General features: G+C 35.9%; 1 protein-coding gene and 1 long non-coding RNA gene across 2 annotated transcripts; both read right to left on the reverse strand.

Annotated features, from left to right (window-relative positions):
• Window positions 1-495: 495 nt before the first annotated feature.
• LOC144346753 (uncharacterized) lies at window positions 496-13,808 on the reverse strand. The gene is made up of 7 exons (XM_085493287.1): window positions 13,637-13,808; window positions 11,048-11,183; window positions 5,908-6,015; window positions 4,575-4,682; window positions 2,872-2,922; window positions 2,019-2,091; window positions 496-1,910 (listed from the first exon to the last, which is right to left on the reverse strand). The coding sequence occupies exons 1-7, from the start codon at window positions 13,721-13,723 to the stop codon at window positions 1,793-1,795; spliced, it is 681 nt and encodes a 226-aa protein (XP_085349413.1). The 5' UTR covers window positions 13,724-13,808; the 3' UTR covers window positions 496-1,792.
• Window positions 9,441-11,024, reverse strand: LOC146731661 (uncharacterized). The gene is made up of 2 exons (XR_014927093.1): window positions 10,102-11,024; window positions 9,441-9,613 (listed from the first exon to the last, which is right to left on the reverse strand). It is a non-coding gene; the product is annotated as an uncharacterized LOC146731661 (long non-coding RNA).
• Window positions 13,809-18,633: the final 4,825 nt, after the last annotated feature.

Genomic DNA, 18,633 nt, shown 5'->3' on the forward strand with positions numbered 1-18,633 from the left:
TTCGCTAAAACTGCATGTCGCTTTTTCAACATGTTTTAGAGTAATATTAATACTTACGTATCTATTTTGGGTTTTTAAATTGTTAACTTTGTTAAATATCATTTTTCATAATTGAATTTAGAAAGCCATAACAGCAAAGAATGGTTAAATCCAAATTTGTCGTCAATACAATTTTCCAGCCATATTTATTGGACTGAAAATCTCTTAAACTAGGTGAAATATACACAATGAATAAATGCACAAAACCCAAAATGGATGCACAAGAAAGAAAAGTCGGAAGTATTTTGGGGTTCGTTGGTTTCAGTCAAAAAATCTACAGTGAAAACTACAATTTGCTTTTCTGCCTGGAGAGCGATATTCACGATCGTACAGTAGGAATTAACTTGGCGAATGGAGAAGAGCAAGACAAAGCCGAATTCAAACTTTTCAATCCATGGTCGATTTTTTTAATATTTTAATATTTTGAATATATTGAATATCAGTCTATCCACTTCATTGTATACAATGCATCTTTTTATCTATTATTTTTTTTTTCAATTTTATTCAATTTGTTATTCGATATCTGTACACGCTGGAGATTAAGAAGAAAGATTTTAAACTCAAAGAGTGATATATAATAATAACACAAAAAGACCGTATACGTGACCGATAAATACTCACAACTTGTAGTATCAAACAATAATACATGTGTTCTGTTGTCATGGTTATCAATGTAATATCAGGGGGGAATTCTTCTCCACGGGGTTCTCCACACGTGCCAGGGGGGAATCTCGTCTTGTCTCTTTGTCACGCCCCCTTGAGGTGCGGGATCGGGAAAGTCACTTATACTTTACAGTAAAATAAGACACACACAACTCTAACCAATTACAAAACAGTAAAAAGACTCTAGGGCGTAACTTTCAATCATAAAGCCAATCACACTAAGGACTGAATACGTCATATCTTTTGATTAATCGTTCACTACATTAATAACTACGGATACCAACTGTCAGAAATCGTAGTCAGAATAGCGACGGTTATCTCGTAATTAGTTCCAAATCACTGAGTTGAGTTCGTCCAAAACTTCAAATAGGCCTAAACGATGACAGACATAACACAGCCATTCAGCTAATTAAGTCGGTCAACAGATACACGAAAACAAATTCATGATAGTAATTTGAAGAACGTGACCCTGTTTAGTAGGTTGGGATTTGGTTCTGAATAAATATTTTTAAAATAAACATTGATCATCTTCGAGAAAAATTTGTTTCTGTTGTAGTTGTTCATTTGAGCTAACTTGTGCCCGCCTTGTCAACACGCCGTCACCAATAGACCACATGCGCAAATGGCCGTCGTGATCTCGTTGAGAACGAGACTTTTCTGTCAAATAGTGTCCCATTGTCCGTCCGCTGTTCCTCTGCCCCACATAACCAAGTCTCCTGTCTCCCTCGCCCTCAGCGGACACGGCTATTTGCGAATAACGTCAAATTCAAATATAACAAATGTTTTTTATCCTTGTCAAATTTGATTTTGATTTCATGATTTTCGTGCCTATATACATTAGATGTTATTTGCATTGTTTGGTTTATGTGTGCAGGTTTCTAGTTCCGGGTAGTTATTTTTGACGAATCATTTTCTTCTCATTTTCCACTGACGTAGGATGTAGGATTGTCATTTTTTATGGAAGTAGATGATTCTGGCACATCTTTCCCTCCTAAATTAATGCATCACCTTGGTCACCCTCCTTCCCCGAAGTCGATAATTCTGACGGCTGATATTCCCCCGATTTCTCACTAAACGCACATGTATCATATTAGGGATTAACGAACCGGACATCCTTCTGTTCTCCCTGACTTTCTTGATTATTGTCAAATTGCGGTTGTGCACGATTTTTCTTCTTTTGAGTAATCTTTAGGAAACCGCTTCTGATTCTGAAACCATAAACGAGTACATGTTACCAGTAGCTATCGAGAGGAGTACCTCGCCATGGTAAATGTTTTACAAATTAACAAGATAGGATTCGACAGAATGCTTCTCACCTGCTTCTGAAAGACACTAGCAATGCGGCGACTCCTACGACAGTCACAAGAGACACAACTACAATGATGATCACTGAAATAAGAAGTCATTGAACTGTGTGATAGGCGATAGTTTCATATATGATTGGTGGGCAGTGGAAGGTAATAAAAAACCGTGACGATGTCAAGAACAACAAAAAGGCTGATAAATATGACGTAATCAAACACTAATGTGATGTGAATGATGTGATGTGAATGATGTGATGTGATGTGATGTGTTTTGGTGCGATGTGATGTGATGTGTTGTGGTGTGGTGTGATGTGATGTGATGTGATGTGATGTGTTGTGGTGTGGTGTGGTGTGATGTGATGTGAACGCAAAAATCGAACGGTTAGATTTCGAATTTAAATTACTTTGTTATAGTACAATGTCTTTGAAGAGGGGATACTACGATGAGTTACGTTGATTACGCGTGATCTTACAGCGAACGGAAAATGGTCTATTCGCTCGAGTTCAATGGAATCTTCATCGCATACATTCGTCCCAACGGACAGAACGTACAAGATACGTTCACGTTATTCTGTTTCTAGTTGTAAAAAAATGGGCGTAAAAAATGGGCGGATACGAATTTATGTATAATGATATCTCATTATCATTGTTATTATTATATTTTTATGCTTCATTCTTAAATTTGATTTTGTATACATGTATTTGAAAACACACATACGTTTAGGACTACTTTAATTCAAGCGTCAGAATAAATACTTTTGTAATAGTGTCACCTGATCGCCTGGATGTAATGAGTGTAAAAAGTAGAGCCGTCGCGCTTATAATGAGATGTATATAGCGCAGTATGCATGAGTGTACAGCGAACCTGGTATCAAATTGTCTTCATCCTTCTCTATCAATTCTCCCCTTCTAAGTTCTGTGTAAAGGGAATAGAAAAAAAATGCCTTCAAAAGTTCATAAGAAATATAACAATGTGTTCAATTTACTTAAGTAATTTTCGTAAATTGGAAAATCAGTACAATGTATCTCGATATGCTATATACATTACACGTAATAGCGTAATTGGTGTACAATATATCAGTTAACTTCGATGTAAATGTTACGTAATAGTAGTAATAATATACATACATTAGGACAATGCTATAACATGTAACGTAATCAATGCATATGATTAAGTACAATGCAATCCCGGTATGCTATCTACATTACACGTAATAGCGTAATTGGTAACTTTGATGTAAATATATAATAATGTAATAGTAGTAATAATGTACATACATTAGTACAATGCTATTACTTGTAACGTAATCTTAGTAATCAATGCATATGCTTTAGTACAATGCTATCCCAGAATACTATCTACTTAAAACATAATCGTAAGTAATGCCAAAAGAATTAGTACAGTGTCATGTAAATGTAACTTACGTAATCATAGTAAGCGATACATATATATTTGTACGATGTTATTTACAAGTTACGTAATCATGGTATTAGTAAAATTCTATGTATTTTCAACAAAATTATAGTAATCAATGTACATACAGTAGTACATTGCTATGTACTTGTAAAGTAATCAGTAAATGTACATACATCAAAAAGTATTACATTAATTACTATGCTTACGTTAAAATCACTATACTAATACTTTGTTCATTCATTACTATGATTACATTACTTAAACAAAGCATTGTGATACTCATCTTAGCACATTTAATGTAATCACAGTAATCGTATCAATCAATGTACACATTTATTCGTTTCACGTAATTATTACATACATAGGACAACGCGGTACATGCATTGAGAAGTATTTGCTTTTCACTTTCTGGATGGTCGGCAAGGGGTATTTTGGTAAGCTGTAATCAATTGTTTTTATTTTCGTAATAATGTGATTCAAATAAATAAAAAAACGTAAATTCGTAGACATGGACAAGATATAAAATGTAATCAGCTATTTTAATCGTCGGCAATTTGTACAAAATATTATTTTTTGTGAGCGTATAAAGCATTTTTCACATGAAATGTAGTAATTCGTACGCAATTTCCAATTGTGATTTTTTAACACAAATTATCAAAAAATATTATAAAAATGTAATTTGGAATGTGCTTGATCTGTAAAATGTAAAAACCTATTTTTTTACTGTAAATAGAAATATCATTTTATTTTCTGTAAAAACGTAAAATGCCGTTTTTATTTCCTATAACATATACCAGCTACCCCCTTGCACCTCCCCTTTCTAGTAGTCGTTTGCGCGAAGCTCCTTAGCCCAGGATAATGAAGTATGTTCGAACGCTTAGCTCGGGCTCGGACATCGAATGTCCATTTGACAGATTAAGTTTTTTCGGTATGCCTTTTCCCAAATGAGTAAAAATTACTGAAGATTTGTATATTTTTACCAAGTTTGAGTGTTCTTTAGCCCGTGCTAACTGTTGTTTTCTCCCATGTGTGAACGCAATTAGGTATAGCCGATATGAAAATGTATGTGTCTAAATCTTAGCCCGTACTTAGTGTAGTCTGGACATGACTAGTGACAGTAGTAATCAGGTTTTTTATCACGGTATATTTACCTGATGATGTTTCAGTCATAGTAAGAGTTGTTTGTTCTGATACGTCTTCTGTTGTCCTTGCTCTTCTAGTCCTGTCTTCTGTTGTTCCTTCTTTTGCTGTTGGAATTTCTGAAATTGGAGGTACCAGTGAGAAGATATACACCGAGTCTCACGCACATGCAATTTGTACACAGTTGTATTAGTGACATGTCTCGCGTCATCGATAATCATCTATAATTATTTCCGGTATCAAATGTTCACGTGTACAATGTTTTGTATTGGAAAGTATATGGGAGGTCATGACACTTGTCCACTGTGTTACACGTGACCTGGGCTAGATGCCACCGTATCTCGAATGTATACCACTCATGAAAAATCAACAATCCCGTTCTATATGTATTAGCAACCCTCGTACCCTGAATGGTTAAAGCTAACAGATTGATTTTTTTAAACAACATGGCTAGGAATATTTCAAAAAAGGAAAATATTTGGCGATTTTACACTGAGGTGTTTCCTGAAGTATTTTGTTGGGAATTAAAGTAAATTAAGTGTTACTGGCGATCTAAGATACGAATTAAATTGTTTGTGTTATAAAGCCACGTAGCAAAAAAAAACTAATTAATTCTTGAATCTCATCTTTCTTGTGCACGTACGTTTGTTTCACTCATTTCTGCACAGTGGAATGTGTGAAGCCCATGGATTGAATTTACTCCAAAACTAAATATATATATATATATATATATAATTAATACCATAAATTAGATGTATATAAATTACATATTGTTTGCTTTTTCTTGACATCGCATACATTTTGTTATCGCAATGCAATTATGTTTCTTTTTGTTTATTTTTTTTTCAGTTCTAGCGACAGTCCTTATTATTTCTCGATGAGGGTGTTCATATTCACAAGTAATACCTGGTTGCCAGTATTGAGAATGATTTGGCGTTCTTTATTTAAAAAAAATGGCAAATCTGTTTTTAAATTCTATCAGAACCTCAAGTCAGAAATACGACCGTGAATGTTAAATAGTACCAGTGAGTGGTCATTATCAACGAAAGTTGCCATGTGAGGGCGCTTCAGGTGTAATTGCACTTTCTGAATTTGCTTTGGTATTTGTTTATAACAATAGAACTAACATGTATACCTTCCTGGTTGCTATAATGAGTACACATAGTTTTTTTTTCCAACAGTTTTGGGTGTTCTGTAGTCCTTGCTAACTGTTGGGTGAACGCAATTAAGTATAGCCGACTCGGATATGAAAACGTATGCAATTAGCTTAAATCTTATCCCGTAATTGGTGTAGCCAGCGACTAGTGACAGTAGTAATAAGTTTTTTTATCACGGTATATTTACCTGATGATGTTTCAGTCATAGTAAGAGTTGTTTGTTCTGATACGTCGTCTGTTGACCTTGCTCTCCTAGTCTTATCTTCTGTCGTCCCTTCTTGTGTTGTTGGAAATTCTGAAATTGGAGGTACCAGTGAGAAGATACATAACGAGTCTTACGCACATGGAATTTGTACAAAGTTGGACCAGTGACATGTCTCGCATCATCGATGCTCATCTATTAATCGATATCAAATGTGTACAATGTTTTGTATTAGAAAGTGTGTGGAGGTCATGACACTTGCTCGCTGCGTTACTTGTAACCTGGGCTAGATGCCACCGTAAGATCGTGGGAATTTGTAAATTTTACAAATAATATCAGATGCACTTGGTTTCGATTACATACCACTCATGGTTTCTCAACGCCGTTCTATGTATTGCCAATCCTAGTAATATGATTGGTCGAAGCAGGCAAATTGAACTTTTGACAGCATGGCTAATATTCTAAAAAGAAAATTGCAATATTTTGGCGATTTTACACTGTGTTCCTTCAGTTGTGATTTCAGATACGAGTTACTAAATTGTTTGTGTCATAAGAACGCATAAACAGTGCAACATAACGTTCGTTCCACTCAATACTGTATTTGCTCCCCAAAAATGTATATATTTCAAGTTAATATCATAAAGTGATGTATATAAATTACATATTTTGTCAGAAATACGACAATTTACCGTGAATGTTAAATGATGGCAGTGAGTGGTTCTTTTTAGCGAAAGTCGCCATATGAGGGCGTTTAAGTTCGATCAGGTGTATTTCAGTTTTTTAAGTACTAGTAACCTGTTACATTTTCACTAACCCAGTTTACAAACCATACATCAACCAATCAGCTGTATCCATTTGAAAAGCCAGAATATGTAAATGTGTTTTCACATAGAAGATCAAGACTTGCGTTTCAAAACGTCGCCATAGTTACGCCGCGCTAGGTTCTATATTGGTCCCACGTGACATGAACAATAACGTAAAATACTTATTCTCGAGGCGAACATCCGGGGATTTTCACCTTTTGGCAAGCTACGAACACATTAAAGATAATACCAACTACCACAAATTCATGATGAACATCCCCGTAAAACGGCCGGTCTTTCAACGGCTTATTTGTTAAAACACGATTTTATGCCAGTGTGGGTCTAATGGAAGTTTGTTAAATGAAAAGATGAGTTATACACAAACTTGCAAACTTCAAGTTGCAGTATTCGTGATCGCATAATTAGCATCAAAATAAACAACCCACGACTTGTACTGTGACTGGAAGAGAATATTCCCATGATGATGCAACACTAAAGTTGCGCAGTCCATGTGTTTCCTGTTAGACAAGTATCTCCGCGGTCCTCCATCATAGTAAAATGTATAAATACGCACATGACACGTACGCACGTATTTATACCATGGCGGGGTGGGGTGGGGGGGGGGATTGTTGGTTTTTCCGCTGGTAAATAATAATTGCGTGTGCCTCAAAAGGAGGCTCTACATTGTTTACATGCAGTGTCCAATTGTCAGTCTATGACTATTATAGTTCTTGATAATCGACAACAAGAGTTGAACAGGCATATATGCTATCCATTCCCACGTGAAACCCGTTCGTTTCATGTCAACAGAAAAAAAGAATCTGCAATCTTTGCTCAAAGAATTAAGTAGAGGACGATATCATTTTATAACAACTTGTCTTTTTTTACAGCGATCAACAATCAAAGAAAGACATTATTTGAGCAAGCCGGAAAGCAAATAAATGATTTCATAAATTTGACAGAATTGAAAATAAAATGATAAAACTTTGCAATGAACATTGCATTGGCAAAATTTATATTAAAAAAATTATCATGAGACAGCAACATCTCTTGTCGGCTTAACGTAACCACGATATGTTTAAACAATGTATTAAAATGTAATGTATTTTCGTATGTTAATGGACAGTGAATCTTGTAATAGTGTGTAAATGTAATTTTGTAATTTGTTTCCACTTTTTGACTCCCGTGTGCGAAGCACAAAAGGGAGTCTTTGCAGTTACCCTGTCTGTATGTCTGTATGTATGTCTGTATGTATGTATGTGTGTATGTATGTATGTCACTTTTTTTGTTCCACCGTTATCTCAAGAACCACTAATCAAATTTTGGTGAAACTTGGTACATAGATGCTCTGGGATAATGCGCAAGGCTGATTAGGTTTTGGTAAAAATCTATGAATATTAATTACCTAATTTGCATGATAATTAGCTGATTTTTAGCTGTTCCAAGACTGTTCCACTGATATCTGAAGAACCACTCATTGGATTTTGATGAAACTTGGCACATGGATGCTCTGAACTAGTGCGCAGGTTTGATTAGTTTTGGGTAAAAATCTATGAATATTAATTACCTAATTTGCATGATAATTAACTGATTTTAAGCTGTTTTATGACTGTTCCACTGATTTTTGAAGAACCACTCATTGGATTTCAATGAAACTTGGCACATGGATGCTCTGAACTAATGCGCAGATTTGATTAGTTTGGGGTAAAAATCTGTTAATATTATTAATTACCTAATTTACATAATGATTAATCAATTTTCGGCTTTTCCACTAATATCTCAAGTACTAATCATAACATTTCAATAAAACTTGGTACATAAATGTCATATGACATTGCACAGACCTGATAGTTTTTAGGGTAATATCAGTACATATTAATTACCTAAATTGCATAATTAATTAATTTTCAGGGATTGATATTTCAAGTACTTGAGGACTGTGCAGAGAGCTAATTAGTTTTGGGTAAATATTTGTGCATATTAATCACCTTATTAGCATAATTAGTTATTTTTTAGCTTTTCACCTGATATCTCAAGTACTAATCATCACATTTCAATGAGACTTGCGACATAGATTTTCTAGGACTACGCAGAGACCTGATTAATTTTGGGATAAATAATTGTGCCTATTAATTACCTAATTTGCATAATTAGTTAATTTTTTGCTGTTCTATGGCTGTTGCACTGATGTCTAAAAACCACTCATTGGATTTTAACGAAACTTTTCAAGAGTACCTGTCACATTTCAATGAACCTAGGACTATACACTATATTAGTTTTTGGTAAATATTTATGCTTCTTAATCACCTAATTAACATAATTAATTAATACTGTATATCTCAAGTATTGATAATCACATTTGAATAAAACTTGGTACATAAATGGTCTAGGACAATCTGATTAAAATCTGATGTAGTGTACGGGCTTTAATTATTTTGGCTATAAACTTATTTTAATTTTATTTTTTATTACTTTTGTTATTAATGCCATTTTATTTCATTATTTTACTTTGATTTTGATTTTGTGATTTTTTTTAATTCTGCCCTACCTACATCTGATCCGACGCCTATGTAAGTCCCGTTCAAATCTCGCGTAAGTAACAGCCAATCACAGCCCCCCTTTTATACAGGCTGTCGGTTGCTTACTTTTCAGTGTATACGGGCAATCTTTCTGTACATTATATTTTGCCCACTTGAATAAACCATTAATAGAAAATTGCTAGTATATTTTTATTTGCAAAAGAAATTCCACAGCATTTTACAATTTTTGTCATTACATTGAATATTTGTTCACTTCCAACAAATGTGTACACTTCCAGATACATCTTCGCCAGCCAAGGTTCGTTCATTCAGTCATCGCTTCAATTTTACATCACTGAGCATAAGTATCTAGAATGGAAGCAAAAAATAAGTAAATCGTAATGATTAGAACACTGTAAACAGCTATAGTAAACAATGCAAACTGATTTTAAATTGTATAACGGTCACCGGCCCACGGCATCGACGCAGAAAATTGGAGCAAACATATATTTCCTGATCAATTGCGATGTGTTCCAAATAAAAAATATTTTATTCCAGTCCAAATCAGCTCAATTACTTTAATAAAGAGTTATTGTATAATGTACAAAATGTTGATACAATTTGATGAATTTTTACAGCTTCAATACCGTAGACGATTTTGGCCCGATCGTCAACAAAACATCACCCGTCTCCAGGGCAGGCGACTGGAAAAAGACACTGGTGTTCGGTCGAACCGGTGGAAACAAAATCGTCACTCCCAGAATAACTATGCGAAATAACGATCTAAAGTCGAACCATTCGAGCCACAATATTAACATAAAAATGACTTTCGTTGCATTTGACAATGATAAACTTACCGAAAAGCCGTGTTATTCACGGTCGCTAACGTCGGTATAATCCGCCATTTTATTTGAGTGTGTTTGCCACCTGACTCTGCCCGGTGACGTCATCATGTGCGCTATAGAAGGAGGTCTGTGATTCGTTGACTAAAATCGTCGATAGTGGGTCTCGTTGAAATCTCGTTACATAGGCATCGGCTCAGATGTAGGTAGGGCGGAATTAAAAAAATCATCAAAATCAAAGTAAAATAATAAAATAAAATAAAAGGGCATTAATAACAAATATAATGAAAAATAAAATTAAAATAAGTTTATAGCCAAAATAATTAAAGCCCGTACACTACATCAGATTTTAATCAGATTGGGTCTAGGACAATAGACAGCCTGATTAATTTTTGGTTAAAATCTGTTCATATTAATTCTCTAATTAGCATAATAATTAATATTTTTTTGGTTCTAATCACCTTTCAATGAAACTTGGTACATTGTGCAGACCTTATTAGTTTGACACTTAAATCTGTTCGTTACCTTATTTGCATAATAAATTTTCTGCGTTTCCATCAACATCTCAAGTAATTTTGAATTAATTTTTAATGTGTCTCCAATACTCTCAGCACACGGGAGTTCTTTCTAAGCTTTCTTTGATTATCTTTTACTGTTACTTTGTTCATTATCTTGTAGTTTTTAGTGATCTTACTGCCGTACTTTCTAAAGTGAGTGTTGTGTCAATAAATAAAAAAAATTCTAATGGGGTGTTTATTTTCTCAAAATGTGTGATGATCTGGATAGGCTGCTAGGCGTCCTGTCGGTAATTCTCATTGCCAAAGTAGTACACCCCCGGAATACCATGGACCATTGAGTAGAGCACCACGTGATGCCGACATTTTAATTACAAGTCAGATGACGGGAACAATGCACTCCCTGAGGAACATTTGAGACAATAAATCATGACCACGTGACTCACCAGTTGTTGTCAGGCAAATCATTCCTGGGCAAGTAAGACTAAATTCGAACATTGTCCGACAAGTACAGTTGATTGTTATAAGCCTTTCCGATTGAACACGTGGCGGCACGTGACAAATATCATTCAGGCATACCACCTAGAAAGAACAGGAAAACGCACGGAAAAATGCATTACGACTTCGTAATTGTTATGAATAGCTCCCTCATATACATACTAGTATATTAGACCCATAATAGTTAGTCATATATCCACCACCATTTACATTCGGTCGTCGGTTGCCCATACAAACACCAGCATGGATCCTGCTCTAGCAAAATGGGGTGGGTGCGTAAAATAAAATACATAGCATCCTCTAAAACGCCGTAAAACAAGAGCTAGACTGTCGACAGTCTTCAGACCTGATTTATTTGTATACTAAATGCCAAGAAATGGTACAGGCATTGCAACGAAGGGCAAAGGCCTGAGAAATCTTCACTTCTGCATAGTTGTCCTTGATATTAATTATGTATGCATGCGAATGATTGGCTGGTTGCTTCGTGACGTTGCATGAGCTGTCAATCATTCTCTGTTCAGCATCGGTGAAAAATGTCGTAGTGTCGCGTGAGGGCGTTTACAAGTGAAATGCCTGCGACATTTCATGCAAAAGCCATCGGCGTTATACTAACAAACTAGGCCCGGGGACTTTCGACAGTCTAAACAAGGGCTAACGTTTGTCACAATTATCCAAGTCCCCTTAAGACAGTACAACACAGTACAACAGGTGCACACGAGTGACTTCTACATGTACGTTATTTTCCCAATCGTTTGCGCCTTCAATTCCATTGATGAACAAGGTTTCCCCTGTCGCGCCTATAAAGTGTGTTGCGAATACTAACAATAAAAAAGCCCTCACCAAACGCATGATGATTCATATCATCTGGATTACGCATAGCTTCTCTGCGATTTTCGCTCCGTATATCTTAAGCGAAGCTCCCCCCCCCCCCAATACATGTTGCTGGATCCGCCACTGGTATAAACTTTGCACAGCTTTAAAAGTCAATATTGATTTGTGTTTGAGGTTTGAATGCTGAATTGAATCCACCTAAGATTTCGTGTTGTTCATTCATCCCAAAATGTTATAGTTTTCGGATCTCTACCGCTTCTGCTGTTGTGCTCAGTCACATCTCTGTTCCTTATACGTAAAGTTTTAATCTTCCGTTGACATTGTAATGACGTCCTGTCCAACCTCTTTCCAGCCGCTTTCTCTGTAATCACAGCATATACTTTAGCATCCCAAGACGTTCCGTCATTCTTTGAATATTCGATTCTCTCCATACAGATATCAGTAATCTCGTGTCTTCGTCTGATCAGTTCGACATTCGACCTGTAACCTCTGACGCCATCTTGTGTAATGACAAGCATAAATAAGTCGGTAATAAAGGGCGTTTGGCCGTCGTATTGTGTTCACGCGGCACATTGCGTTGTGCAAAAAGCTGATGTAACAACGGTTCACCCTTTTTACCACGGTGTTAAAAACGCCGACGCCACAACGGCGTATTCTGCTCACACACGCATTTTAACAACGTTCTCAAATAAAAAGCGCTGTGACAACGGCTTATTGTCCAGTGAGAACACCACTAATTTGATAGGCAAAGCCACGCGACACGCACGTTTCAGGCAAATTCCCTTTGACGCAAAATGATCAACGCCCCTTTCACGCCAAACCTCTTTTTGTAAATACTGTGTTGGTAACGTTACGTGGCCCATATAGCACTACAAGTGCCAGTTGCTAAATCCGCCTAACACGACAAAACAAAACAAAAACAAAATCACTCAGGCAAAGTCATCTCAAGCAAATACGCATGTCCAGCAAACTTCCCTCTCACATTTGAGATGACGTCTGTTAAGTTGGCAGTAGTGCGCATGTGAGCACTTTCTTTTCAAGATGGCTCTTCTAAGGGTGTTGTTACCGATCGCTTGAGTGATTTTTTTTCAAGCCTGCAAACATGACCGATCGTATTTAACAAGGTAATGACTGTGATCGACCGAGTCTCCTGTTTAAGGGATTACAACATTGTTAATTAGTAAAATGTGGACAGTTTCCAAGTTGGTGTAAAAAAGAATTGGTCAAAGCTTTCGTACCTCGTTTATATTCATTACATGCGTGTACGTATGTAATCTCGTTTTTACACATACAGACAACTGATTAAAGGGCGGTAGTCGTCGTGCCGCGTTCTGTTCGATATGGGACTCATAGCCACGTATACAACGCCCGTAAAATACATTGTTTATTGACGTCAAGGAACGTGGCAAGCGCCTGTGGTCAAACCCTGGTGGCAGCCATGTTGTTTTTATTATTAGAGGACGCTTACGCGCGTAATCATTTCATATTTAGAATTCGCATTTCTTTATATTTTACTCCTTATGGCGTTACGATGACAGATGTATATAATAATAGCGAATACAATCCCCTTCCGCGACGTTCCAGCTTTCACTTCCCCCTTATAGTTTAGGGCAAACTATCGGAATACGAGGGACTGTGGAATAACTTAACCAAATTGTGCTCAGGACATTAAAGTTATCGATTAAATAAACCGTATATATACTCACCTTATCAGTGTACCAATATATCACGATTATTAACCAGCTGATCGCAGATACATAACGTTGCTTGAAAAACGCGGAAAACAGCGCCATGACTGAGCAAAGCAGAGTCTATGCGGTACCTATGTTTGCGTGAGGTAACCAACAACTAAAGAGGGATCGCTGGAGTTAAACGGACGTTGACAAAATATATTCCTCAAAGGAGCACTAACATATTTATTGACTGATTCAGGTCACGACCTCTAAGTTTATGTTGACGCAACACACCCACATGTGTACACGCTCAGTATATGCCAAAGGCTATTATTTATTACTGCCCGAATATGTTCGTTTTTGCCCGAGCGCAGGTGATCATTTGACCGACCTTAGGAGGACAAATGATCTCTTAATTGAAAGTTCTTGAAATATAATTGAAAGTTCTTAGATCGTCTTCTCACTTGCCAATTAAGATCGGTCCAATTATAACTGTTTTTCCGCAGAATGTCTTCGACTAAAATAGCGCTGTATTAAAGGTATTAAAATGGATTAAAACAAATAAACGTATACCTCTTAATCTTTATGAATATTAATCAATTTCACAATTTAAAAAAAGAGAAGTTTCTGTTTTCAAATGACATTGTTGTGTACTGTGCTCGTTGGCTGCCTGGTTGGATTAAACTGCCATCATTTATAAATACTCGTATCTATGACGATAAAGGGATGCCTTGAGAGTACAACACATATAACATGTTGTTTTCCATTACAAATTACCGAATGTACTGTCAACTATTATTACATGCGTTAATCGCCGCAGTGTCATCGTTTTGTCCTGTTAACGTATCATGTACTTAGTCATGCAAGTAAGTATTGTGATGCATTCGTGTGGAACTAGTCATGGCTGTCTGCGTCAAGGAATTTATATGTGGTAAACATATCGTAGGTCATCGTTCAATTTGTAGTACAGTTTCACTAAATCCGACCATCCATGGCTGTATCCACGAACCTTTGTGTGATCGCGTTAGCTTTAATTGACCTCAGCTCATTTGATTACTTGATTGGGCGCGCCAAAGGCTATGAACCACCAATCAGCGGTCCAGTAACAATTGCAAATCATAACTACCTTCTATATGGCGGAGGCGGAGTTAATTACCCATGAGCACTTGGTGCAATCCATGGGATTGAGCGATTCCCCTTTAACTGGTAAAAGCTCACGATTTTGCGTTCCCGACATCACAATGTGTAACGTCGTGTTCCATTTACCATGGAAACGCATCAGAACAATGTATGTATTCGATTTCGTTGATGGTGAATACAAAGTTATAGTAGAAATTCTGCCTTGGTATAATGGTAAGCCGACAGCTTACAGTGACTATGCTCAGATAAGTTGGTGTTTATTCATTGTCGTCACATCCCCGTCAGAATAAAATAAGCGACACGTTTTGTAATTCAATTTTGGTCGGTCACTAATGTTTTGATTGTGACCAACAGGAGAATAAAAAGGATTGTCCACGCGAGCAACCACGTGAAAAAACTAAGTTCGAGCGAGTGAGTTAAAACCGCATTTCCTTTGCATCGTTAATGAATCTATAAAAGTATTTGTAGATATGCTACCAAACACACTCACCTTACCAGCATGATGGAAAGTTAGTGTTAAAGACAACGTGACGAAGACAGTACAATGATTGCCGATTCATACAAATCTCGAATGATGCCTAGACGAAATAATATGTTGTCTCGACATGCTCTAAAAACAGTTTTCACTCTTATTTGCCAAAAAATAGATATAATTCGCAAATTGTAGCTGAGGTGTCATTAAGAGCGAGATCGACAAGCGGACTTGACGCTTCCATCTGCGAATTTGACGAATTTTTAGATCTGTTTTATCTGCCACAACATTGGGATCGTGTATAACGTGTATAACGTTAAAGGGCGGTGGTCGTCGCGCTGCGCATGTGCGACATTTGTGTTGATTTCCCCACAATCCAATGCGCTCTTTTAATGAAAATCACAAGTATGAGGTTTGACCTGGGCGCGACTTGCACTAATTACCGCCGTCACTCCTTCGATACCTTCCAATCACATACAAAATACCTAATTAAAGCTTGGTAACGTCTCAGTCAGTACTCGTTAATCTGCGCAACAGTCAAAGTCGCCATGTTTGTTTATATGAGACCCACATATATCTCGCCCATGCGTGGCGCGGCGACTACCGCCCTTTAATTATTTGCATAGAAGGGAAATGGGCGAATAACGGGGTCAATGACCTGTAGTATCGCATCTGATTCATCCGTTTATCATAGTGAACAACATACTGCATTCCATCACATGTAGCTGCTTAGCCCATTCACTTGAGTGAAAAGTCCATTGGTGAGTAGTTAAGCTCAAATCTAATTTTGGTCAAAGATTTTGCTCCACAGTTACTTGGGGCCTTTAAAATTTCAAGATGACATACCTTCATTGATTGATCAATTACATGAGTGGCAATTGAGTCAAAAATGAGAAAACTGTACAAGAAATGTGCCTAATATACACGTATCGGCAATGCAAGCTGTACAGCAAGTTCCCCATTTGACGTCACAAGGGGAACTTCTGTATGCAAATGAGAAGCTAATGAGGAGCCACGTTTTAAAATACACAAAAGTAAATTTGCCGTAGACTTGTTTGAAATGCATTTTTTCACTTTAAAAAAATATTCTATGTTTAGAAAAATAATAATATTGATGTACCAAAGAATGATTTTAGGCGAGAAAAACAGCAGCCATTTCAGAGGCACTTTAAGGTTAAGAAATATACCAGCTGAAGCAGATACCAATAAAAATGATTATTATATCAACAAATTTACCTCACTAATAAAAAAAAACACTTACAATTCTGTGGTGCCTGCCTTGAAGAGTGAGTGAATGACGTCACACCTTGCGCATCAAGGAGTGACATCACACTACGCACATCTGCACCGTTGATGGCGTACTATCTCTTCCGTTCCCGGCACAAGGCATATTGGTCTCACAATACATTATTAATGTTATTTAATTATGACTTGAGATACGTTATACATAAAAAGAAATTATGGAGGTCGAGTTCAATTCTATGAAAATAATCTTTGTTGCAGCATTTATTTACAAACCAACGTCAACGTATTATATTTATGGGATTTATAAACAAACATTTGTCGTTTCGTAAATAATCAGAAAGGTGTGTAATATTATTTACATATCATGCAGCAAAATGCATTATTTATAAATAATAACCATTATATTTAAGTAAGCTCGCTTTTTTTTAAATAGTAATACAGACTTGTGTATTTTTTATTTCATTGCTAAATACATTTGAATAAGCGCATTGAATGTAAATAACGAAGCGCGAACATCAAAGTGTATGAATAATTGCAACTCGACGAATATAACTTTATTTGCAAACCATGGACGTTGGTGGCGTTTTGATGATTTATAAAAAAAAAATGAGGGTCTCAAAACTGTTTATAAATATTAATGCACGCCAGATTTGTACAGAGTCCCTGTATACAAATATTACAAATATTGATAAGGTTTACAAGTTCTAAATATTCTGATAAGTAAACAATAAAAATTTACCATTTTTTGCACACTCTGCGCGACTAAAATCATTATATAGCAAAAAACGGTAAAACTGGTGTGTTTGATTCATAAAGAAATGGTTTTGGCGAGCTAGAAATGTTAGCACAAAGATATCACTTCTACATTTGAATGGTTTGCATACAATTTCTTGCAATGTAAACCGTGAATTATATAATAAAACAACGTACACACCATTATCATTACATATAAAAAACATGACTTCTTTAACGTGCAATATTATGTATGATTAAAGTAAAATATATGAACATTTTGAATGAAATATGTGGATGGTAGCTTCTCTGCCGCAACGCATTGGATGATCAACACTTGTACAATTACAAAACACCATCCTTCGGTGTACAATAAAACGCCCTATATCATGCTACGTTCGGTTATTTTTTATAATTTGGTGTATAGTAACAAATATTTTTTTGCTGGTATTTTACTATATAAGGGTATTGGAGGTGAATATTAACAATTGGAACGAGGGCAGAATAATCCGATTGAGCTTAAACTCGTTTAATTTGTAGCTTAGTTTGCTAAAAAATGATTACATGTTGGCAACTACAATGTTGAATCCTGCAAGTCATGCTCAAAAAAATAATTATTGTGCGTTAAGTGATATTAAACGAGTTTTTATATATAACGAATCTTCACGTCTAGTTTCAAATTCACCACACCTGAAATATTGAATGTATAGCATACATAGCAAGTTACTAAGTGTAAAGGCGTGGGCATATTTCAGATGAAATATCATGCTGACTAAAAAACTTGAAACAAAACGCAGTAATCATAAAAAATAGCTTTTCGTTTATTCAACTATGTTTTCTAAAATATTTGATGAAGGCTTTCTCATTTTGAATTTCAGTATAATTTAATATTTCCCTATTTGACTATTTTCATAATTTTGTGTATAGAGGCGAACAATATTTGTATACTGGTAGTTTGTTAGAAAGGTATTTTAGGAGAAGATTAAAAATCGGAACGTGCTCGGAATATAATCCGAATGAGATTAAACTGGACAGTAAAATTAGTATTTCACTGCTTTTACTTAACTAAGAATGTTTTGAATTCAATAAAACATATTGTCCCAAAACCATCGTTCTTTGCAAGTGTTACACATTTTAATATTGATTTTGTTTATTTATCTTCCTCCTAAAAACACTAAGACCAATGCGTGGATTTATTCTGGATGTGTTCTCAGTAAACAACTTTAAACCAGCCACGTCAGCAAGTTGGACATTCATTTGTGACTTTTTTCATATTCAATGACACACCCTTAGCACTACAGTGAAGTCAGTTCGGAAATCAATATAAAATTTATATAAAGCATGATATTGTTTTGTTTAACTCTGTATTTGTGACCTTAGGTCAGGATGACACTAATACGCTCCCCCTTGTCAAAGAATCTGATACCACTTATTGATTTTA

Source organism: Saccoglossus kowalevskii, chromosome 18 (genome assembly GCF_978046115.1).
Source record: "Saccoglossus kowalevskii chromosome 18, keSacKowa6.1, whole genome shotgun sequence".
Lineage (NCBI taxonomy): Eukaryota > Metazoa > Hemichordata > Enteropneusta > Harrimaniidae > Saccoglossus > Saccoglossus kowalevskii.